The sequence below is a fragment of the Mytilus galloprovincialis genome, chromosome 11 (genome assembly GCF_965363235.1).
Source record: "Mytilus galloprovincialis chromosome 11, xbMytGall1.hap1.1, whole genome shotgun sequence".
NCBI lineage: Eukaryota > Metazoa > Mollusca > Bivalvia > Mytilida > Mytilidae > Mytilus > Mytilus galloprovincialis.
This window is the reverse complement of record NC_134848.1, coordinates 52,408,018-52,435,210: the sequence shown is the minus strand read 5'-3', so window position 1 is coordinate 52,435,210 and position 27,193 is coordinate 52,408,018. Positions and strand designations below refer to the sequence as shown.

At 34.0% G+C, this 27,193-nt stretch overlaps 1 protein-coding gene across 1 annotated transcript; it reads left to right on the top strand.

Moving 5' to 3' along the window:
* The first annotated feature begins 22,165 nt into the window (after positions 1-22,165).
* Positions 22,166-26,780, top strand: LOC143050808 (uncharacterized). Its single transcript, XM_076223921.1, has 2 exons — positions 22,166-22,264; positions 24,468-26,780. The coding sequence occupies exons 1-2, from the start codon at positions 22,175-22,177 to the stop codon at positions 26,778-26,780; spliced, it is 2,403 nt and encodes an 800-aa protein (XP_076080036.1). The 5' UTR covers positions 22,166-22,174.
* The last annotated feature ends 413 nt before the right edge of the window (positions 26,781-27,193 follow it).

Genomic DNA, 27,193 nt, shown 5'->3' with positions numbered 1-27,193 from the left:
CTAGTTTTATTACACTATATGGTCCTAATGGATAGATATGCTAAAACCTAGATAGTTAAATCACAAAGATTATGTAAAAAATGCATCTTAAAGTTGAAGACGAAATACATTTTATATGTCAGTGTCCCCTGTATAACTCTTTAAGAAAAGAATTTTATGATAATATTTCAATAGGTTGAAAAAAATTTAAAAGTTAAGCACAAGTACCAAATTTAATTGACTTTTTATTCAAGAAAACCTAGAGGTACTGTAAAATATTGCTATTTATATTAATAAATATTTGAAGCTGAGAAAAAATATCAATATAGTATAGATAATGTTTTATTAAAGACGTTGAGAATATTTGCCTGTTAATAATAGATATGGTGTTATGCCTTTTTTTATGTATATGGCTCTGATCTGGCTGTAGATCTAAGAAATAGTTAACTTCCTATTGATTATTTGTGTCAACATTATTGTAACAATTATAAAAATTATTGTAATAAATTACTTTGCTCTTCATAGGCCCTTTAATTGGAATAAAAATATCTTATCTTAAAAATGGAAACAATGTTTTATTTTGATGATGTTCAAAATAAGGAGACGTGGGGTGCTTGCCAGTGAAACAACTGTTCACCAAAGTACAAAATACTTTGATTTTAGCAACTTTAGGTCACCATATATATGGCCACCAACAACGACGGTTTATTATATTTTATACTCTTTACACTAGTGACACAGGAAGGAGTAGACTTTCGATGCTTTTTATGTCTCAGATCAATTACAGTTTCTCTTTTCTTTTGTCCGAACTAGTTGGTTCCCATTTTACACATCACTTCATATACAAACGTATTCGATATAAACATGGTGGACATTGACACAATCAACATCCACAACCATTACAAACTCCTCTAAGAAAAGAAACTGGCAACCGTCTTCCCTACCAAGTTCAACATGATATAAAATCAGGTGCTTGATTCTATTCCGTGTTGTTCAATAATTTCGGGAAGTTTTATTGATAACTGTTACATGTAGATCATTCAGGTTAATAGTTAAGACCTCCTTTAATTCATCCAAATATATAATTATGTGAAATATATAATATTTTTTTTTCTTTTGAAAATAACATTATATCAGTATTACATGAGAAGATAACAAATTAAGTTTATATTAGTTAGTAGAACCAAGTGCCTCAAGACATTGTGATAATGACATTCGCTGGTACTCCGGTGACTTGACTCTTTCTAGCAGTTCTATCTGTAAATCAAGCTTTTTCATTTCCTTCTGCTTTTCAATCTCACCTCTAAAATACACAACCTGTTAAACAAAACAGAAATGTTAATGATATGAATTAATCAACAATTGTACATGACTAATTTGTAAAAAGATTACAAGCTCCTGTAAGCTGAATGAACACAATGCATTTCAAGAAAATCGATCAGCATAGCAAAATGATTTGATATAAATAGATTTGGAATATACACCAAGGAGACAGTAACCCAATGACAAAATATTACGAAACTTCATTAAGAGGAAAGGGCCAAACACTTCAACAATATGTAAAGGAAGGTCGTATTTTGCAATGAAGGTAATTATTGTTAATAGACTTTTTGAATGTTTGCTTGGACGCCATTTAAGAGAACATTACTTTGTCTGTGTCAGTTAAAAAGAGTTACTAAAAAGGATACTCAGCATTCATGTGTCAACATCCAGCAACATCGGACTAATTTGAAAGTGCTCACATGTCACAACTCATCTGCTGACCAAATATGAATTTGTTCGGTTTATTGGGAGGAGCGTACAAACAGGGTGAATGTAAGTCTTTGATCCCAGTGTGACACTCTGTGGGAGTACACTATATTGTTTATGTGTAGACAGTATACATGGTATATAAACCGGAAAATTGTCCTGAATATGCATGAAACATTTGTCCCTGGATGTTAAGGAAAAAATAATTTAAGAATCAATTTTCAATATTACTACTAGTACATATATGAAAAAAAGAGCTGTACATGTATTGTCAACAAAGTATGGGGGACACGTTATACTACCGGACATAATTAACTGTTATATATTCACCTGAAGCTCATGCACATCTCCTGCTGTTGCTTTTCTTTTCTTTGTGGCTATAGCAGCTGAAGGGACAGCATGGGATTCATTGTTGAGCACAGGTCTAGTTGGGTTTATCACAATTCGTACTCCTCGGTTACCAATAAACCCTGCAATAACTGATGGTGACTGAGGTGAAGGAAGTGTTGGAGGTTGCAGTGCGGAGGCAGATTGGCATTCTGGAGCTGACGACTCAAATAAATCCTGGGACCCTGTACAAGCCATTTCAGAATCTTCTGACAATCTAGCCTCAGTTGCACCAGCTAAAAAAAGACGAAATAGCTCTTAAATTTATTGTTATAAGACAATTAATACGCAAAAGTTTCAAAAAACTCGATAGGGATTATAAACATTTTAAAATTTAGATCACAGATACGTTATGGAGTAGATCCCCTCTTTTTGTTGGTGTCGGAAATGTTCTTTCATATTTTAATTTTTTTTTAAGCTACTGTTTCTATTTATTTGATACATTCAATATTTTATTAATTGGTTTGAACAATGGTTATATGAGGGGACAACACATATAAAGTGGAATGTAGCTGATATATTGTCACACCATGTCACGGGTTGTATATACTGCAATTTTTTTTTTCGTTATAACTTTTGACAACCCTCATAATACATAGAGGTACATTCATGTTGATTCCCTTGAAAACATCTTGTAAGAAAGTGTTAATTAGGACAAAGTTAGTAGGATGTATTTTGGAAAGTTGTAAAATTCTAGCAAGACAGGATATAGGGACGAATATTTGTATGGTACGATCTTCATTCGGGCAGAGATTACTTAGTTTAATAGGGCGCCAACACAAATGATCACAAATTGAGGAGAGCACCTGTTCTCGCATATCAGCATGGGACAGTGATGTAGATTCATAAGAAATGATGGGGTTAAAACCTTCTCTTTATTTGCATATTGGTAAACGCAAATACGATTGAATAACATTTAAAGAAGGTATAATTATATTTCCTAACATGCGAAATTTGCTATGTTTACATTGTCACTGATTGTGAGGGCAAGGTCAATATTTAGTACGTTTAAGTGCATAAACATCGAATGCGATGCAGACGATTTGATCATTTAAGAAATACATATTGGTTAAATACCTTTCACAAATATGAATCACTATGAAAATATCCTTGTATAGAAAGTATTTGAGTGACAATTTAGCACACGAACAAGGAAAAACTTTATTTCAATAAAATTAACGGTACCAATTTTCTTGCACAAGATGCGCATTTCGACAATACATGTCTCTTCAGAGATGCTCGTGGCCAAAATATTTGAAATCCAAAGCTTATATAAAAGATGAAGAGCTATAATCCAATAGGTCCAAAAAGTATAGCCAAATCTGTGAAAGGAATCAGAGCTTTGCATGAGGGAGATACATTCCTTAATTTATAATAATTTATAATATTTTGTAACAGCAAATTTTAATAACACAAAAAATCCGTATGTTCATGCCAGTACCGAAGTACTGGCTACTGGGCTGGTGATACCCTCGGGGACTAATAGTCCACCAGCAGATGCATTGACCCAGTGGTAGTAATAAAATTAACGGTACCATTTTTCTGGCACCAGATGCGCATTTCGACAATACATGTCTCTTCAGTGATGCTCGTGGCCAAAATATTTGAAATCCAAAGCTTATATAAAAGATGAAGAGCTATAATCCAAAAGGTCCAAAAAGCATAACCAAATCTGTGAAAGGAATCAGAGCTTTGCATGAGGGAGATACATTCCTTAATTTATAATAATTTCTAATATTTTGTAACAGCAAATTTTAATAACACAAAAAATCCGTATGTTCATGCCAGTACCGAAGTACTGGCTACTGGGCTGGTTATACCCTCGGGGACTAATAGTCCACCAGCAGAGGCATTCAACAGTTTCTAAACGATAATTTGGGTCCATAGTGATACCGACGTACGGACATTTTTGCCTCTACATCGATGTCATTCCTTCAACAAGGGTAATAACACAACTGTATAGAAGTTTCCAGAGAAAGATGTGCAGAAACTTTAAATTGATAAGACAAAATATTACATACCAATAACGCAGCTTTCTACACCTATTCCCTTGAAGGAAGCAGAGTCCTGACACAGGTCAATAGTTCTCTGTACTGCCACACTCACTGGTTTAGCCTGTGGTCCACCACCCATTTTTCCAAGGTCTCTCTTCTTTACTGAGAAAATCGTCTTTGCCTCTATCTTGGTGTTGCCCCACTTATCTTTACACTCCTTGGCTGACCTATGGGCAACACCAAGAGAAGACAAAATCATGGAAATCCTTGCTGCTTATTTTCTTTTGTTGGTTACAGCACTACTAAATTTGTCATTAATGACAGGAAAATTCTTCTCCACTTCATCTTGAAGTACATTGATTTCTGCTTCCGAGAAATTCGGCTTCTTTCCCTTGTTTTTGTTTTTACACAAGACTGAGTACATGAATAAGCAGAAGGTAACTCAGCCATATTTGTTTGTGGAGGAAGTTCAGAAAATCTGAATTAGGGGTAACTAAAATAGCCTCTGAACCATAGTAAAAATTTAACGACAGGTTATGATATGTTAACGGTCACGTTAGCTAACGCTGCCGTTAAATCAACTTGAACAACAGCTTTTTAACCTACCGTTAAGTTAACAAAAAGTTGAACAACCAGCCCCTGATCAGTTTTTAAAGATCTATCATTTTTGGTGTAAATACTCTTTAAAATTATTTTACGTAAATAACGTTAATACAGTACATATGTACTTTACTGTTATAATTTTATACCATCGTATTTGAAGAATAATCAAAATCATTAACTTTCCACTTGCATGAGGATTCTGCCTAAAAGAGGGGCGAAAGATACTAGAGAGACAGTCAAACTCATAAATCGAAAACAAACTGACAACGCCATGCTTAAAATGAAAAAGACCAACGGACAAACAATATTACACATGAAACGACATAGAAATCAAAAGAGTAAGCAACACGAACCCCACTAAGCAGATGGAAGTATATATATGTTGACTTATTTCTCATGTAGATCCTTTCATAGCTTCAATAGGAGTCGCAAATTGTCAATGATACGATTGATTATAGTTTGATATTCGTCTTGTTGCAAATATGTCATACATGATACTTGGTTTAAATTGGTAAGTTTCGGTTTGATGGAAGGTGAGACATTAGGACTACAACTGGACAACCATTGTCTGTTAACTTATAGTGGGTTTTATTTTTCAATTTTTTTTTATTAGAAATATATAACATTTGCTGTCTAGTCTATTGTTGGTAAAGTTCATTAGACATGCATTTATACATCCCATCATTGTGTTATTGTGTTTTGATATTTTTTTGTATTCCTGTCATTCGGGGTTTTTTTCTCATGTGATTTGTTTATATGCCTTTTTGTTTTTCTTTATTGTCTTATTTGTGTGTCTTTATACGGAAAAAAACAAAATGTCGACTGCTGTATCCCGATCGATTTTTGACATATGTCTTTGTTTTGTTAACTGATCGTTTTTAATCGAATGGACTGTTGTGTGACTTATTCATAGATCATTGTAGATGTGTCGTTTTGTTTCCATGTTTTGTTCGCAGACATAATCTCTATATTTCATCTGGTAGTGACATTTGTTGTTCATGTTACCAGTTTAAATACACATGATTAGCAATGAAATTGAATTCTGAGGCTGACCAAACGTTTAAACTCGAGAAGTTGAAAATATTCTGCACAGACCTATATTTCGACATGTAGTGCATATGAACTTTCCATAACAGGATATAATGTTTTACGTAACTTTATTGTAATAGTTATACAGTTTTAGTCAATAACGGAGTTTCAATGGGAATTTCAGAAGTACAACCTTTATGTTTGAGATGCAGTATGTCAAGCTCCATAAGGGACATATGGAATGAAACAACACTTTATAAATGTCGGGCGTCAAATCCGCTTTTCTGTGTTGATCCTCGGTTGTAATTTATGAGAGTCTTAGATGTACGAAAACTTTATCACTTTAGAAGCTTGTATCTCGAGAAGATTTATATTTCAGCCAATTTTTTAATGTGCCTAAGGAAAAAGTAAACATTTGCTTACAAGTTACAAGTATCTCTTAATCTAAGAAGAAAAAAACATACGTATTTATCATTTCAGTACGGCCGCACTGATTACTGTTCTGAAAATTAATCTTTAAAAAGACCCCCTACATTATAATGGCTAGACGACAATCTGACACATAAAAGGAAACAAAAGTAATATCTTATTTATCGTCCCCTATATTCCCGAGGACACCATTTGATTAATATGCGTAGGTTTTGATCTATTCACATCTATCTTTGAAATCTACATGACCTTTAGATCTATTCAATAATGTTATTTAATACCTAATGATGAGTTGTGTCCTTTAAATAGTAAACCAAGACTGAGAAACACTTTCAGAAAGATGGGAAAACACAAACTCACCATATTGTATAGCATGGAAAGAAACTTATTGTTATTTACAAAACATGCTACCATATCAAATATTAAATTTCCATAAGCATTTCACTGGCTAGATTCTAAATACGTACAAAAACCACCTGTACTCCGAACAGTAAGTTCCTTCCTTCTCTTAAACTGTGGAATCAGTTCAAATATTCTTATTGACACAAAAACAGGTGAATAAATAAATGCAAATAATGTGCAATGAAAAATCCCCATAGTATATACATATAAAAGTCCAAGATTTGCTTAGGATCCACAACACATTCTCTTGTTGAGAGTTGTCTCATTGGCAATCATGCCACATTTTTTTTTATTTAATGCAGGGTTTGGTACTCGTGCTGTGTGGATTAAGTAGAATGTGTCCCCGTGCCTGTAGTGTATGCCCTTATATTTTTACAGTTAGGTTTTTTTTTTTTTTTTTTGCTTTTGAGAGAGCTGTCTTATTATTCTATTATCATGATTAATGATCTATTTCTATTACTGTTTTTTATCTGTGTCATTTTGGTCTCTTGTGGAGAGTTGTCTCATTGGCAATCATGCCACACCTTTTTTTTATAATTATTAGAAACATCATAGCATGTGCATACAAGTATTATCGATTAAATTAAGGTATATATGTCGATGTAAAGAAGACAAATGTGTTTTCACTATGTAATAGTAATGTCCGTAATTGTCTCATGAGCCACACAACAGTTTTAAATAAGACAAGAGCAGTGTCGATGTTCATTCGCCTCACAGAAAACAAAATTATGTCATTATTAGGAGTAACCTCATAATCAAAAATCAGTGTTCATTTGTCCATTTTTAACAAAATTAAATTCAACATGTACGTGCAATCATGAAAACTCCTATAGGAAACTCAATAAATGATGCGGAAACCAAATAAGGATGAACGGACAAATGTAAAGAAATTTGTAGATTCCCTTGTTTAAAAAAAATCAGTATTTACAAGACATAATGGTTTGATTTATAATACTCTTCAAACCCCGAAATATATTCAAATATTTGTCAAAATTACATGCCGGGTTAAGGATGAATAGTAGTTTTTTAAATTGACATTTGTTCAGAGGAAATATACTATATTCGTCAAATTACTCGAGTCGTCCAATCGAATTACAGCTCATTTTCTATCGCATTAAAAAAAAAATAACGCATTACGACTAGACATTATTGTTTTCTGCTAGTCATACTGAACACAAACCGACTTTTATTTGGATTACAAGCTGCCAACTTCAGACCAGAAAAGTTTGGTTATTTTAGTTGGTATTCAAGTAAACGGAACCTTTATTATGTAGAACTATGAATAAAGTGTATTTTTGTATGATGATATAAACTTGTAGTGCTGACATATAAATATGTTGAAACTGAGGCAACAGTTGCTTACCGATGCTCATATCTCGTATTATTATAAAATCGATCTAACAAAGTAAAACCAAAGGCCATAAACGAAAACTGGGGTGCGTCGGCAGATAAACAGACAAAACGTCTCCTGCTTTGCATGCTGACGCTTAAAGGTGTAAATGCGATACTCAAGAACAAAAATATCCTTCAGTAATATTAGATGCAACAAAACACCTACAGTACTACACACAGATTTAAAACTACAATCACGTATAGACTTCTAATCATGTTAAACTTCAACATGCAAATAAATAAAAAAAAGCAGGTAAAATTATTTTTTGCAGCAAATAATAAGAGACAGCTTTCAACTAGAGACATATTAAAGTAATTTTAAAAATTCTTGATAATATCAAATAAAGGCAACAGTAGTATACCGCTGTTCGAAATTCATAAATTGATTAAAAAACAAATCCGGGTTACAAACTTCAAATGAAAGAAACACATCAAATATAATGGGAGAACTACGACACAATAGAAACACAACACTTAAATGTAACGAACTATAATATAACAATGGCCATTAAAAAAAATAGTGGGATGAACCTGGGTTTTTTTTTCGCTAGCCAAACCTCCCGCTTTTATGGCAATGTTAAATATAACATTAAAATGACAACATAACATGATAGGACTACAATACAAATAAATGGGAAAATATATAGAACAGAGAAACACACAAATAAAAGCTATCAAAAGGTACCAGGTTTATAAATTGATACGCCAGACGCGCGTTTCGTCTACCTAAGACTGATCAGTGACGCTCAGATCAAAAGAGTTCGAAAGCCAAAAATAAGTACAAAGTTGAAGAGTATTGATTACCTACAGTTTCAAAAAGTTGTGCTTAATTTATTCCAGGTATTATGCCTGGGATGAGAACATCCTTATTATTCAGAATAGTTCATACTTTTGCAAACAGTAAATTTACAAAAATGACTATAACAGATATTCATGATAACACCGAATTGGTTACTGAATAAAAACGAATTCTTAAAACAACCTATACCAGCATAAAAAGCAACAACTGAGTAAGCCGAAGGGATGTACGCACAATGTGACGTTTTATTCGAATGTTCAAACAATAGGATAGAATTCAAAATTAGGTTTGTAATACTGATATAACATTTATTAATTACAATGAAAATTACAATACTTATCTATATAAATTGTGGTAGTAATTAGATAATTTATTGTTTATGTAGCTATGTCGGGGTTTCAAAAGTTACACAGACACATGGTTCTTTCATTATTACTAGAACACATCGGCGAAATCGCGGGCATTCAGAGCGTAGTTTAAAGTATGTTAAGTGTTGTTGGTAGATTTTTGTAAAATATTAATGACTGTAGAATTTCAGCAAATGTATCATAAGTCATAGGTTATTGGGGGCAGGAAAATGTTTTTTTTTTATCTCTCCTCCTTCATTTACAAAATTCCCAATTTTTGGTTTTCTATCAATTTCAATATGAACATACATTTAGTATGTTATGAACATTTAAGTAAGGAACCTGTAATTCAGTGGTTGTCGTTTGTTTATGTGTTACATATTTGTTTTTCGTTCATTTTTTCTACATAAATATGGCCGCTAGTTTTCTCGTTTGAATTGTTTTACATAGTCATTTCGGGGCCTTTTAAAGCTGAGTATGCGGTATGGGCTTTGCTCGTTGTTGAAGGCCGTACGGTGACCTATAGTTGTTAATTTCTGTGTCGTTTTGGTCTCTTGTGGAGAGTTGTCGCAACATGGCAATCATACCACATCTTTTTTGGTTGTTGAAATAAATGAATTTTGTAAAAGATTTAATGACTGGAGAATTTCAGAAAAGGTATCAAAAGTTCACATGAATAATTTTAGCGCTTATCTGTATATTATGAACATTCATTACTATATATAAATAAAGTGTACATTTACTATCTATTCCAAGTTTACTAATCGATCCATGGTGGTCAATTGATATAGTATACAGATCCTCTCCATTTAATAAACTCTGTGACCGCCGTGGATAGTAAACTTGAAAATGATAGCAGATAGAATTAAAATACACTTTATTCGTAGTATATGTATGTTCGAAGTATATCGAAAAACGCAAACCGGAAGTCTAATCTGACTTAAAATTTCGTTCAATGACGGGACAATATCCGGAGGCCTTTTTTCTCGTTTTTCTCCCAAAATAACTCAATCTGAATAATCATATAAATGGATGACAAATGCGACTATGCACTGTACCTATAGGACACAGAGGCGTGTTGATTAATTTATTGTGGAAAGAAGAGAAGCGACACCCAAAATGAGGTCTTCTTGTTTAATAGTATAGATGCAGACAACCCATGAACTCGTCAAGACTATTTCACATCTTGTTTATAGTAAATGGTATATTACCCAGTCTTTAATGTTGTGTTATGCTTATACATTTTTTGTTCTTATTCGTTTTGGTTTTTTTAAATTTACTATGTTCTTTTGTTTAATGAAATAACTTCAATCTTCCATTCGCGAACGCTGCGATAAAAAAAATAATAAGATGCATCTCAATGTAATTAACAGATTCGTATGTCGTTTGTTTGTAAAAATATGTAAAAATATATTATGCTATGAGAGGGTAGTAGTGCGAAACATTATTTTTCTATCGCTCTAGGAATGAATAATGGTTAACTCAATGGATATAATACAAATCGTAATGTGAATTAAAATAAATGTATTTATTTATAAATGAATTTTAACTTTAAGAGAAATTGTTGAAAAGGTTAAATTAATTTAGGAGTTTATGGTTTGGCCGAATGATTTGACAGACTGACCTCTGCATTCTTATTGGTTCAACAAGAATGTTACTAATATAGACCCAAAACAATATTAGACAAATCTTATTCAAAGTTTAAACAACTGAAATAAAACCTAACCCGAATGAATACAATAGAGTTATTTGGTGCACGCACCAAATTTAAGTGCCGGAAATATGGATTTTTTTTGTGTAAAAAAGTGCAAAATATCACATAACCAACCTTTATATTGAGTTGACTGTATTCCTCAATTGACAGAACAGATCCAATCCAATTAGTAATGATAAAACTATAAGATATAACTTAATTGTGCAGTATCTTTTAAGTGCAGTATAAAGTCCCTTCCCAAACTTCGTTTGACAAAAGATATAAAAAATCTTAAAGCAAACAAATATCAAATTATTACTCTCAGTAAAGGTTGAGAAATCCTAGATATAATTTTTTCATTTCTATTCGCTTTTGGTGAAATTTACAAGTATTAACAAACTGTTCAACAAAAAATAGGAATGTAGCTTTGTATGATACTTAACCATGAATTCTACTCAAACCAATGTGAAGGGTCATCTTGAAATTACTACCAGTTATGATAAATATTGATAATGTTTGAATGCCTCATCATGTTCATGGTGACTTGTAGATGAAGGACAACAATAAATACGTTCCATATTTGGGTTTTACCATGTATTGATATTAATATTGTCTAATGTACATTTACTCCATACCCCCTTCATATTTTTATTCGGTATACGACAGACTATTAAACTGCTTCATACTACAACTAAAAATCAGAAAGCTTCAGACAGTATATCAAATTATTCTCTTCGTAACAACTGACAATTCGTTGACAAAATGTTTTCATTTCAATCTGTTTGGTTGCAGTAAAATGGCAAATTATTAACAGACACCAACTGGATATTTGAGAGGTTTGAAAATCACTTCCAATGTTCAGTTACAGAAATATGCTGCCTATAAAAACTCCCGAGATCGTTTTCGTTGAAAGTAAAGATATCTTTATTATCATTGTTTTTCTAAATGATTAAAACTGTATATTTTATATCGAAATAACATAAAATGAGGGAAAAAACGCAAACCATATATCATTTCACATGTTCCGACGACGAGTTGTTGTAAGAACATGGTACCGTGTTTACATTTCTAAAAATAACCTGGTTTGGGAAATCCCCAAATACAGGTCACGCATTCTGTGCATAATAATACAATGAACATTCATTGTTATAAATATTTGGCATCTTCTTCTTATATAAAAATTATTTAAAAAATGTATTTATTTCAATTACCTAAAATCTTTAACTTTAATATATCGCAGAAAATAATAAAGTAGATCCGCAGAAACTCATGTAACAAGCTCAAACCCATATCATATAACGGAATGGCTTAGTATCGGCCCATAATCACCTGTCTGTGTGGATTATTCGGTATTATCCATAGGATATAACGCCTAGATGTAAATCTAATCATCATATTAAGTAGTTAAGGCCGTTAAACAAGGTTAAAAGCGCGTTGTAGTATAAATAACGCTAGCAAACTATTGCCTGAACCATACGAGATATAATACATGCTTACTTAGTCTTGTAATTTCTATTTCTTGTGATAAAGTAAACGATTAAGCCATTGAGTCAGACTTGGTAAAGTACTTATTTTGTTTTACCAAGTTATTAAAAGAAGCATGACTAACTGCTGAACTCAGGATACAATTCACGTTATTGACCATACGATCTCTTTAGAGCGACAATGATTATGTAATTAATTAAACAATGAACTTGACGAACAAATCATAAACATGAATCATCATTGTATGTATACATGTCTGTCTGTTGTAAACCTACATGCAAATAGTCGTACGAAAAACGGTTCTTATAAACAAAGTAGGAAATGTGCAATTACAATGAAAACTTGCATACAATTTTGTTCGTCATTGTTTGACCAATTTGATGTCAATCGAATAATTCCGTAAACTCAACACTTAAATAATGATTGTCGAGGCTTCATTTGCTTGCTGAACCGCATATTATAAAATAAAACCTAAATAAAATGAAATGTTCAAAGTGCGAATCCAAAATAGTTCAAATATTTAACATTATGCTTTCCGTATTTACGTCTTATATTTATAACGTTATTTTGTACTTTTGTATGGGCGACATTTGTTTTTTTTGGATAGATTTTGAATATACAAATAACACAATGCAAAGTAAAGAGACTATTCATAATTCAAGACATGTTGGTGCCGTTATGCCATAGAAAGTAAACTGAAGCGACGAGAGTATGCTCTACAAGTGCTGTAAAAAGACTATTGAGGACATCTAACCAATAGCAGAAAAAAGAAAGTACAAAATTGTTAGAGCTTTGGATGGAGGAATAATAAATTTAACAAAAAACGAAGACGTTGAGGATGAATACTAAAATAAGATAAATAAATACGTAAAAATTACTCAAATTCACCTAGTTTGAATACTAATCTAATCACCTTGCCTAATCAGTCAACGGAAATTCGAAAATCAACATAGTTCAGTACAAAATATATATAGCTCTGTTCAACATAACATAAAAATGTCGCATGTTTCGCCAAACCTTGCACAAAATAACCAACTTTCGAAACTCAGTTACGCTCATGTGGCAAACTGTTTGGGACTCGAATCATTTGTAAACTTTAATCCCACACTTAATGAAAAACAGAATTCATGTATTTGAAATCGCAACTTATATATGTTAGTAATGAAGCTGTATTTATCAGAAGTAACAGTGGATTTACGACTCGCCCGATTATCAAAATTTTTTCGCTAGAGATCCACAAAGAAGAACTTCCAAATAATGCAGATGAAATAAACGACGTCATTATCTTACCAGTAGAACAGTACCTATGCGAAAATCAGCTATGCGTGCAAAGGAGAACATTAAGACTTGGATAAATTATTAGACAATAAATTTGTGTCCGATTTCTAGAGACAGTAATTGCCCATCGAATTTTAAATCATATTTTGTCGTTTCATGTATGGACTGTAAAAGAAATATTTGAATATATACAGAGATATTCTTTTGCGGCCCCTATTATGTTGAGTATCATGGGCGGATCTAGGTTTTCCGAAATGGGGGCGTAGATCAATTTTTCTACTGGACTACCGTCCCTTTGATATCGTATAACAATCCCGAGTTGTTCCCAGTTACTAGTATCCTACACCTCATCGCATTGATATCCGAAATGTGGACCAAGCGGTTGAGCCTTTACTTCATCAACCTCTTGATGCATGCTAACAATTCATTTTGTGAAGTTTTTGACGTATATGATGCATTTTTAGTACATTGTTTCAAATGGTCATCCAAGACGGAGTCACCTGCCTCTGCGCGAAATTGAACTAGTTCCTAATAATTGCCTAGATTATAATTTTGTGTTTTATCTTCCATTTGGTCGTCATCGTGATGGCCTCGAAGAGCCTATCCGCGCCTACCACAAAACTCGAGACATTTGATGGGAGATTTCAAAACCAGTCGCAATTAATGTGTCACCCCTTGTATTTGTGTTTATATCAATTCTAGACTCTGGTCTCATATACGTTTTTTGGAACCCACATAGTCTTATTATATAGTTTAAATGTGTTTCGGATGATGCATGTCGCTTTAAATCAGTTATAGCGTCTTTCCAGATTGGTATGGCTCCGAAACTAACTTTTGTGGTCCGCGACCAGAGGTGTCTGGAAAGAACTTACATGCAAGACAATATATACCATCTTTATCCTTTGAGTAAGAAATAAATTAAAATTTCATAAACCATTCTCGACAACAAGATCTTTTGAAAGTACCTGATTCACACCGACTATCCTTGTACAATTTTGATGGAAATTTGAAGGTAGAATCTGGCATCCTATTACATATAAGCATGTGTTTTTGATCATCTGTTAATAGAAGTGGGTCTGAATTTCCAACATCTATAGCATCAAAATTTTGCTGCATGTTTAAGTCCGTTCGACCTCCATCTATCGATATATCAGAATCTTGCAATGGATTATCATTTGCGACATGTTCAGTATCCATGGGTTCGAAACATTGAAGACTTGGATTATTTTGATTGATTTCGTTAGTATTATCGGAGGGTTGAGGACCTGTCGAGGATGTCAATACACTAGTCTTCTTGATAATTATTGGAGTCAATTAATATTGCATGTCGGTATTTGATAAAGAATGACACAAAATGTCATGTTTTGAATATATTTCACCAATTGTTCAACAGAGTTAAATTGTAAAACTACAGCTTTATCCAACGATGAAGATGGCCCCTTATCATCCCTACTATGAGAATCCATAACATAGTAGTGTTCGTCAATATTTTTTTACACCGATCGTATATCCCGGGTTATTTCCTGTGGTTAGGAAACATGTAGGTGCGATACTAAAGAATTGCTTTACAGCAGAATCAAGTTTGAATGTCAATGAATCTAAATGATAATTTTCTTGCAATACCATACCACTAATTGGATTTCTGACTGAAAGATCGAAAATTTCATTTTCAGTGCTGACCCTGGAAAGTCTATTATGAGAAAGTATACCTTATTATCGCGAGCAAGACATTTGTATGTTGTGGTTCCTTTGTGGACTATATTATAAACTTCCTGTAATGACTTTGGGATATCATTTAGAGTTAAGCATACTAAAGCTATACATGTACATTGGCGTTCACCGGATTCTTTTTCACCTTGATGTAAAGAACCTTTACACACCAGCCTGAATTAAAAAAAAAACATACAACTATTCTGTTCTATTCAGTATCATATGTCATTGCATATATAATCTTTAATAAGTTCTTTCATTGTATTAGTCAAATTTCGATCAACTGATATTTAAAAATTGGAAGTAAAGTATGTAGCGAGTCCAATTTTCAAGTATACGAAATTCGAAGCTCTTAATGATTTAGACTTATCACCCTTTTAACAAGAGAACCAACTGAAATGTCTCACCTGCCCTAGTGTTCATACCTTAATTTATGTTGAAAGTAAACAAAAATGAGTTCAATGTCAGACGAAAACTGCCAGTTAGACATGTTTACCTTACAATAATTCCCATAAACCTAACAGCTATTGTTTTTAGTATCTCAGACATGGACATGACCACGCAAACTTAACCTTGTTCACTGATCTGTGAATTGAGGTCTAGGTCAAGAGAAAAATACCGCATGGCGGGTTATTTTCGCGGGGTACAAGTATTCGCGCATAGAACCACCATATTAAAAGACTAGTTTAAATGCAAAGGTGTTGATAAAAGTGTTTAACCCGACAAAATAGTTCGTATACCTTAATCAATGGATATCTCGATTTTTTTCATCCGCGAAAATAACCAACTATACGGTATATGAAAGGCACGGGGACCTTGCATGGTATGCATATACCAAAAATAGTTACCTTGTTACTTTTAATAAGAGGGGAAGTAACATTAAAAAAATAAAATCTTATTGGTTTTTGAACTTTCAAGTAGTCACTGAAACATAAATAATGTCATGGTCATCTGACAGATGTTTGTAACATAAGGCATCTTCATACAAAGTATGAAGCATTTAGATCTTCTACCATTAATTTACTGCTAACGTTAAAGTCAAGAGCCGACAGATCGATATCCCTCCGTCTGGCTTTTTGCGACAGAGGCCACAGTGGACACATAAAGTTGCGACAGTGACCGAAGTTTGTTGTATGGTTAGTTTGTTGTATGACCTAACAGAATTCTTGACGTTGTTGTAAACAAGATATATGCTATTCAATGAAATATACAATACGGCCGAAAAAAGATATTATTTATCCAAATGTAATAATATTACCCACCACGTGAAAATAGTGGTTCCAAAAAAACCAAAGGTTGCGATTAAAGGTCTGAAATGACAAATTCAATGAAATTGTAAATGACTATCGAGAACGGGGCATTAAGGCCGCACCCAGAACACAGGTGCCAGTCGGTCCTTAAAAAAAAGTCTGTATACACTTTGGCGAAACAAACATTCCAGTCACATCCATCTCTTTAGTCTAAACTCCTTCTTACACCATTAGGAAACACGAGAACAGTACTAGTAATAAATTCGAATAACAACAAAAGTTTAGGAACAGACCAAGGATGGCCTAGAATTTACATGCGAACAAAACAAAACAAACAAAACTACGCTCGTTTTATATATTTAATACTAAATATTATTAATGATTTACGTTGAAAATATCATTCTCTCTACTACTAAAAAAGTGGACAAAATTATTGTTTTCAGACCTGATACTGTCTGCTAGAATAATTTTTAGAGGCGAAAATAAGGGGCAGACTTTTAATCTATCTAGAAGAAACTTACTGGGGGTCATTATACGGCAATGTTTTTCGTTATGGACTTGGGCGTGTTGGTTAAACATGTTTTCGTATGTAAATCAAAATGTTATAGCTGTGGAACTTTTTTTTTTTGTTCATGTGAGATAATTGAGTATTACCTTCTATTGGGTGGAATAGAGAACAATGCGTCCTTGCTCTAATTTTTGTCATTTTGAAGGCGTCATGCTTGTCATCCGCAATTTCTTTTCAAAATATCGAGTGACGTTTTTTCAACGTACTGGTCAAATCCGCCGGAAGTTAATCACGTGACATATTAAATATAATCAATAACATATTTGACGTAAAATGCGAGCAAATAATATCTTTATAAGTAACGAACTGTTGCATTTAATATATTGGAAATGGCAAAGTTGACGAAATCTATAGTCTTATTTATTATACATTCTAACTTTAAAAAAAATTAAAAAGTACGCCCTCTTCGCCCTCCTCTTGATCGGCCACTGAGTATATAGTGCAAACATTTAATGTAAGGTTTCCGGTATATACGTCTAATGTAAATGACGTTTCTTTATACCTTTGTATGGGCGCTTTAGCGATATAATTTTAATATAAAAGTAACACACAGCAGGGTATAGATACGTATTCGTTTATTCAATTCAGATGCATATGAACCAATAAAAAATGTAGTAAAGTGAATACAAAATAAGATCAAAATTGTAGTCCAAAATAGGAACGAATTTTAGGACTGTTGCATACTGTGCATTTTTTTACATTTTTTAATTTGAATCGTAATTAAGGATTCATACCTTATCAAATGGCAACCGCATGTTCTACACAAACATGTCTAATTTTAAGTACGCTTGAAAATATTCCAAAACCGTTAAAAGAGAAGCTAGTCAATACCATCTATTTTAAACTAATAAATTGAAAAAATTGTTCATTAAAATGCAAAAATTCTGACCGGAAAATCATAATTTTAAATCAATCAAAAGAAAAATAAATATACATTAATTTAACTATAATTAGATGGAATAATTCATCAATCAATGTTTTCGTGTGACATCTGTAATGATGAAATATGTAAAGTTTTATACAAATTTCATTCAATGTTAAATCTTATGCTGACATAAATTGTGTTAGCATTGACACTGCACTAGTAGAAAGGTTACAAACGATCAGACAATGGAAATCATAAGACATGTAATTGTATACCTCCTCAGTTAAAATACAGAAAAGGGGGGGATTCAAAATTATTGAATTATATTTTAGTGTAATGATTAATGACTGTTCTTTGATTGCTGATGATAATCAAGATTGTGGATTTTGTAACTTTGATCTTGACTTTTAAACACGCAATCTAGTCAATTGAATATTAAACCCAAAAAACAGTCAGGAGTGTCTTTTTGTGTAAGTGTGTGCTTTTATGTATTTTTCTTCATCTTCGTCATTTTTATGTCTTCTGTTGATTTTAATATCTCGTATATTTCAAAGTGAATTTTCTCATTTCCTGAGTTTAAATTTTTGTGATATAATTCAAATAGATACATGCAATTGTTTATTACAATATTTTGTTAAAGTAGCAACCACCACATGTTAATTAAATATTAAACAGTGCATCGACACCAATACTTTTCTAATTGTAAGTGTTTATTATTCTCTTGCCTTACTCACAGGGTTGAACATTTCATAAAAAGGCAAGTCAAGAACAAATTTGCAGTAAATACAATATGCAGGAATTGCCTGTCAAAACCAGTGGCGGAAATTTCGACTGCCACTGACAAATGAAGCTATATTGGATAGAGGCAGACATTTTGACTTGCAGCTAGCCACTGACAAATGAAGCTATATCGGATAGAGGCAGACATATTGACTTGCAGCTAGCCATTGGCAAATGAAGCTATATCGGATAGAGGCAGACATTTTGACTTGCAGCTAGCCACTGACAAATGAAGTTTTATCGGATAAAGGCAGACATTTTTACTTTCAGCTAGCCACTGACAAATGAAGCTATATCGGATAGAGGCAGACATTTCATCGACAGACCACTTAAAGATTTGTGGTTTGGGTTTTTAAAGAAACAAATAGATATGCCCCAAAGAGGAAACTGTTTATCGGAAATAAAAAATAATATCAAATGTTTTATTAAATAATTATATTATTAATTAAACATGAGAAAAAACGGATACATACGTATATATATTGAAAATACGATATCATAAAATTCAGAAATTATTGCGTGCATTTATTATTGCGATTTTGTCATTTTAGACTTAAATTCGATTTTGAGAGAAATCCTGTTTATTTCATTTGAAATATTTCAGAAATGTGAGTTTAAATTATTGCGTTTACAACTCTGTCGCATTTGTCGCAATAATAAAAAAAAAACTCGCATTAATTTCTGAATTTACAGTAATCAATTAATTCACTCGAAAATCTTTTTGAGTCTACTCCGCTGTTTATTATTTGTAACACCACTAATATATACATGATACAAATTTATGTTACTATCACTTGTGATTATTGCTTTTGAAATAAAGTAGTCATACGATCATTCAAATCTATTTAAGTTAACCATGTCATGTCTAACCAAAATGTAGGTCATGAATTCATCTGGTATAAGTGTTAATTATATACCGTTCAACACGAACTACGCTGAGAATATTACGTTACTATTTCAAAGCTTATCTATATGATGATATATTGGTAAAAAAAAATTTATTCAGGTTAGACTTTATTTTTCATGTTTGTTTAGGACAACATAGTTCTTCTTCAGCAGTAGCAGTATGTAGTAAAATTGGAAATCGGAATTACATATACAATGAGTGGTTTCATTGCAAAATCAAATAATATAAATTTTAACTATCACAACTACTTATTTGTTTCATTACAATATATACCTTGTAAATATATCCTTAATGTCGATGTCTTTTATAGATTGAAAAGGGACGATTAATCAGATGGGCATTTATCACATACAACTATATGTCTCTCAATGTACGTACAGACGTGGCGTTTGTTTAAAGAACTGTATTATGAAATACTTAAACCATGAACATGGAGTGAACATTTATTATGAAGTTGGATAACTTAGGCTTAAGTATCATTATGTTTTAATATATTATTATAATTCATAAACCCATAAAAGACTTTGCATATTCCAGACAAATATTTGCGTACTATGTATGAGATAAAACCTATTTATTTAAATAGAATGGGAAAACAAGTAATTACAACTTACACTAATCCCATTCCACTTTTTTAGTGCGAGTGTAGCGTTACTAGTCTGCTCTTTTTTTAAATCTAGAAGGGTGTCTTTTACGTGCAACAGGTGTTGCTCTCACGTAACATGGGTCAGCCATTTATCGTCCACTTCAGACGGACTTTAATCGTTTCTCAAGACCTTAATCGCAAATGGTGTCAAGGGAGAGCCTAAAATGCATTCTCTACATTTCCCCCCGGTACGGGTATCGAACACAAGAAACCATGTTTGTAATCCGATAAGATAACCAATACACAATGGCTCTCCCATGGGTGATAACATTTTAAATTCGCACAGTCTTTTTGTATAAATTTTAACTATGTCTAACAATTCAGTCATTGTCAACGAATCAAATATACAAGCATTCTGATTAAAATTTAAAGCGTCACTGACGTCCTTGCCATGTGCATAACGGAAAAACTTCACACAAATGTACAAACGGCCGATATAGAAGACAATGAACAAAAGTTCCGAACTCCTGAAGAGTTAGTCAATAGAGAACTTTGTTTCAAACAAACATACATTTAAAATGTTGCCCAATGTCTTATCTCAAGGCTAAGCTTTGAAAAAAAAAAGAATGTGTTCATAGAACATGGATGCCCAAATCGCACTATCTTTTTAAATGTTCAGTGGTCCGTGAAATTTGGATCAGAACTATTATTTGGTATTAGATTTATAAAGAACATATCGTAAGGAACATGTGTACTAAGTTTCAAATTGATATGACTCCAACTTCATCAAAACTTACCTTGACCAAAAACTTTATCGTGAGGCGGGACAAACGAACGAACGCACAGACCAGAAAACATAATGTCCAAAACATGGCCCATAAATGGGGCACAAAAAACGTTAGTCATGTTGAACATGTTGGAAGGTATCTAATTAACAATCATATATGATGATTTCATGACCTACATTTTGGTTAAGACATGATAAATTGTTCAGAAACATTGTTTGAATTATTTCATGAAAATTTATTGCAAAAGCCCTCAACACATGTTTTAGCAACATAAACATATTATGTATATGTAGTGCAACAAATGATAAATACAACGGTGTATATTCTCAACGATATTCGAGTGAATTGACTAAGTATATGATAAATGTATTATTATGTATCTATTTGTCAGGAAGATATTAAAGGACAGAAGTTTCATAGAAAAAATACTGCAGTTTAGATAATTTGACTTGTAATATAAATAAATCATGTATAATACGACGTTAAATAAGCTTGGTTACACAGAACGTTGTTTTTTCTTCCCACATAAATAATGTATTTGGCTTCTTATGTTTGATATTGGATCTTTTCATTTAACACTTCCAAGTTTTCTCTTTGGTGTGAGTCTCTTTAAAACGCTTACCATAACACTTTGAAGGGTCTATTGGTGAACTGCTGTAAGGCACATTGTCTATCTCTATCGGACAAAACAGCATCCCCTTATATTATATATAGATTTAAATTCATTATCTTGACATTATTATTTTTGAAAACAAATATAGCAAGAATTCCTTATCAATTCTGCTTCATTAACCTAATGAAAATTATAAACTGACATTATTTTTTGTTCTGGAAAAGCAAAACATAGTGCTATAAAGTACAAGTCGCACTTATACTAAAAGTGTGTTAATAATTTCCGACGTTTTGAACAGATGGAAAGCTTACCAAACATTAGAAACCACACATTGGCAAACCACTGAATGTATGCACACTCGACTTTCACTAATTACTTATTCAAAATGATTTTAATACAGGTAATAAAACAATTCCTTTATGACACTTAATGTATTAATGAATAAATTAAAAATAAGTAAGTGATACATTAGGGTTTAACAAGTAAGGTGGGAACTTTCAATAGTCATTCGGTGGTTGTCACTTGTAAGAGAAGTATCAAAATGAGGATTCGGATTATTTCATTATGTTCGGTAGCTAGCTTGTTATTTTTGACAGCTTGGATCGATATGACAGATTCTCTATTCACTAATGTAAGTAAATCAATACTGTATATCGACACGAACATCGTATTTGCATATTTGTTTTGACTTTATCTTATTTGTTGGCATCACTATTGTATTCCATTGGCACTGAGAAATCGTAAATATTACTATTAATTGAAAACTGATGCACAGTTTTGTTTTGTTAAGGCCTAATTATCATTTGCATACACAATAAGTAGCATTCCTTAACTAGTGGGAATATTGTACTTTCAAACACAACTTGCAGCATTTAAATACTTGAGTTATGTCATTACCATGAAAACGTCCAGCACATAGAGTACTTCCTCTCCTTTTAGTATACATCTCTGATATATTTATCCCTTTTTAAAATGATATATCTAGGCAAAATTAGGTGGACATTTAAACGTACGAATACATTGATCTTTATACAATTAATATTGAATCAATATTAAAAGAGGGACGAAAGATACCAAAGGGACAGTCAAACTCATAAATCTAAAACAAACTGACAACTCCATGGCTAAAAATGAAAAAGACAAACAGAAAAACAATAGTACACACGACACAACATAGAAAACTAAAGAATAAACAACACGAACCCCACCAAAAACTAGGGGTGATCTCAGGTGCTCCGGAAGGGTAAGCAGATCCTGCTCCACATGTGGCACCAGTCGAACATACTTTGGTTGTGAACAAGGCGCTTAATATCCGAGGGTGTTCAAATGAGGATACAGGGTAAAACTGAACCACTTTCGTCCGTTAAAAAATGAAACTCCTAACGTAAAATATATATTGGTAAATAAAAAAGACAAATCAATCCAAAACTCTAAACAAATAAACTTGAAATAAAACACAAATTAACCGGAATGTAGTCAGATGATTCGGAAGGGTCGGTAACTATTGTTTATCAATAGTAAATACACAAGCTTTGCTTACTAAAGCCATTATAAGCCAGGTATTCTTAATGAGTTGGTATGATTATGATTAGTAAATAAACTCAGGATTGATATTTTGTATTTGAGACAGACGCACGTTTCATCTACAAAAGACTCATCAGTGTCGCTCGATCAAATATATATATAACTCCATTTGAATGACGAAAAGGGAAATTTATGTTTACACAAATTCGTTATGCAGTCGATAAAGCTACTCATCAAATGTATCCTAAAGTCACTATATGACGTTTTCCGAGTAAAATCAAAGTAATGAAATCTATTAACTGTTAAGGTAAAATTCCTGTTAAAGCACACGTTTTCTATAGTTAACGTTTGTTTAATATACAGTTTTTATTCTTTGTTGATTGATTTATGCGTGCTTAACATCCAATGACAATAAAAGCGCACAGGAAGACATGTCGTCATACTGGGATAAATTATTCCTACTTTCCGTCTATCTAGTTCAAATCGACGGTTTGATACCGACATGTTCTCTAATTCAAGATAATAATATGTGTTCAACGATGCCATTCCATCGATTTGTCCTACTAAGTTCATACTCTATGCAATTGCATTACCTTATCTTAATAGTTGGAGGGAGGACATCACCAATTCAGAAATACGACAAAGTCGAAGATGTACAAAAAACAAAATGACTAGCAAGAAAACGACATTAGTAAAAAAATCGATTAAACACTACCAAAAAATAAACGATATGGCAACAACTTTCCATTGCAACAATTCCGGCCTATGCAATGACCATCTACTAACTATTAAACATATACACTATATATTTTAAATCCTTTCATTAGACAAACTAGAAGCTTCTCATTTTGTTAGAGGTCATACCGTCAAATTACGATGAAGTGAATATTTCATATTCAGTGCCTATTTCTTGAAAATATATAAGAAAATTAACACTTAAGAAGTAGTTTTGCAGAGAGAAAAGGTATACATTTTTTTCTCGTGCACAATTCAGTGACGTTTTTATTTAATTTTTAAACATGACAGAGCCCCAAAAATTGTGTTATATTGATCGTCGTTGGTTCAACAGGACGTACCACGATTATATACTAGTCTTCATATCAGGCGTATGACATTCGGACAGCAAAACTCCTAAACATAAGCTTACGTTGGGTGGTAATCTAACTTGTCTTTATAAAGTGCGTACTATATGTAACCTTGTTTTATCAGGGGATTTACAGTTTCATACATGTATACTATAGTAGAAAGAGTGTAATCATGGTAATAAATAATGTGATACATAATACCTAACTATGTTTTTATAATTTCAGAGTGTACCAAAGCAACGATATATTAAACGAATAATCCGAATACCAGTTCGTAGTTATAGGATAAATACCAGCAGAAAAACCAATATAGTCAGTGCTAATATAGCTAATATTGACTCCACAATAGGACCACAACGTAACATTCAGTTTAATCCGTCCGTTGGTAGATCTCTTCCTAAATATAGAAAAGTGACTTTTCTTAGTAAAAATATTTTGCAGCGACTTCGAGAAGCACAAAGGAATGCTAATCCAAAGACAGGTGGAAATCAAGTTCCTATTCATCATCACACTGTTGTATTGGCAAAAAATGCAAATATTTTGTCCAATATAGGAAAACAGCAAAATGGTCCAGCAATCAATCCCGCTCCCGCACCAACGAAAGGTGGGAAACAACCAGGTAGCCAACCTAATAACCCCGGACAACGGGTCCCAAAAAAACCGTCACAAGGACCACCAAATAGCGTGCAGAATTTTGTGCAAGGTATAAAGATGGGTAGTGGCAATACTTACCAAGTTAACACAGATACGGGAAATACAAAAGTTAATAGTAAAATACATAACACAAATGTGTCAAACAATATAAACAACATTCATATAACAAACAATTACACCCGTCCTAGCAATTCACCTTCGCAAGGTCACAGTAGACAGCCATATCCACAAGGTCAGTTACCTGTAGGTCAAAGTAATTTACCGTATCAGCCTACTGGACAAAGGCCAAACCAAGGTGGTCACAATCCAAGACCTTTGCCAAGTGGTCAACAGCATCCTACCGGTCCAAAATCAACTCCAGGAACAAAAATATATCTAAATATAGTAAACAACCTTCCAGTTAAAAATAATGCATCGAATAATAATCATCGAGCAAAGTTTAGCCCATCTAGTTTAGGTATGAATCCAAACTTTTCAACTGGCTTCCATGGAACAAACAATGGTCACTCTAATCAAGCTTCCCAGAATCCTGGGCCCCTTACACTAGGAGCTGGGAGCAGCACCGGGGCCAAACAAAGCATGAGACAACCTGGTGGTTATCCGGCAAGTCCAGGACAAGGAGGTGCACTGCCAAGTGGAAGAAACCGACATGGAGCGGGAGGTCAACAAGGAATGGGAAACCAGCCTGGTGGTTCTCCGCTAATGTCAGGTACACTACCTGGTAGTATGATGCCGTCAGGCCTTGGTTCTTTATTGTTTGGGGGTCCTCCTCAAAGTAGAAATCGAGGACCAAGTAACCAGCCAGGCAATACCCAATATCCGTTTAATGGACAGCTTTTTAGAAACGCACCATCGCAAATAAATGCTGCACCAGGACCTGGTCCTCAACAACCAGGAGGTGCACATATTAATCAACTCAGTGGAAAAGTTCCTGGATCACAACCTGGAGCCGGACATTGGCAACAACCTGGTGTTGGACAAGGGCAGCAGCCTGGTGGTGGACACGCGCAACAACCGGGTGGTGGACAAGGGCAACAGCCTGGTGGTGGACAATGGCAACAGCCTGGAGGTGGACACGGGCAACAACCCGGTGGCCAACAAGGGCAACATCATGGTGGTGGACATGGTCAACAGCCTGGTGGTGGACATGGGCAACAGCCTGGTGGTGGACATGGTCAGCAGCCTGGTGGTGGACATGGGCAACAGCCTGGCGGTGGACACGGACAACAACCTGGTGGTGGGCAAGGACAGCATCCTGGTAGTGGACAATGGCAACAGCCTGGTGGTGGGCATGGGCAACAACCTGGCGGCGGGCAAGGACAGCAGCCTGGTGGTGGACAATGGCAACAGCCAGGTGGTGGACATGGACAACAACCTGGCGGTGGACACGGTCAACAACCCGGTGGCGGACATGGACAACAACCCGGTGGTGGGCAAGGACAGCAGCCTGGTGGTGGACAATGGCAACAGCCTGGTGGTGGGCATGGGCAACAACCTGGTGGTGGACATGGGCAACAACCTGGTGGTGGACATGGGCAACAACCTGGTGGTGGACATGGGCAACAACCTGGTGGTGGACATGGGCAACAACCTGGTGGTGGACACGGACAACAACCCGGTGGTGGGCAAGGACAGCAGCCCGGTGGTGGACAAGGACAGCAGCCTGGTGGTGGACAATGGCAACAGCCAGGTGGTGGACATGGGCAACAACCAGGCGGTGGACACGGGCAACAACCGGGCGGTGGACACAGCCAACAACCCGGTGGCGGACATGGACAACAACCTAATTATAATCCGGCGTATCCAATAAGTGGACAGGGACAACAAGCTGGTGGGGGACATGGGCAGCAACCTGGTGGTGGACATGGGCAGCAACCTATATAAAACATTTCTATCGTCAGTCTAAATGTTTACTCTGTTAAATATAAAACAGGTCTATTACAGACTGAACTTGGTGATCATGATATTATTTGTATTACAGAAACTAAGTTGGATAACAAAGTGTTAAACATTGGAAAGCAACAACTATCGATAAGTAGAACACATTCTCTCTGAAGTTGGAAAAGGAAAGATTTTTATTTAACAATGAACGATGTCAAACGTAAAAAAACAAATGAGCAGTCATATTGTGACAAAATCCACATTGATGGCGAATAATACAAAAGATATAGTTAAACACAAACTAATTACACCAAACCAATGCAGTATCCAACCATGATAATAGCATCAGCTCTCGAGCTCAAAAGGAGATCATAGAGAAAAACATCTGAAACACGACACTGATTATGGGATTGATC

What these genes read in the sequence shown, in the direction of transcription:
- LOC143050808 (XM_076223921.1), top strand. Translation starts at nt 22,175, where the DNA reads ATGAGGATTCGGATTATTTCATTATGTTCGGTAGCTAGCTTGTTATTT. An exon ending in CAGATTCTCTATTCACTAAT is followed by an intron (nt 22,265 to 24,467) that starts GTAAGTAAATCA and finishes TTATAATTTCAG; the next exon opens with AGTGTACCAAAGCAACGATA.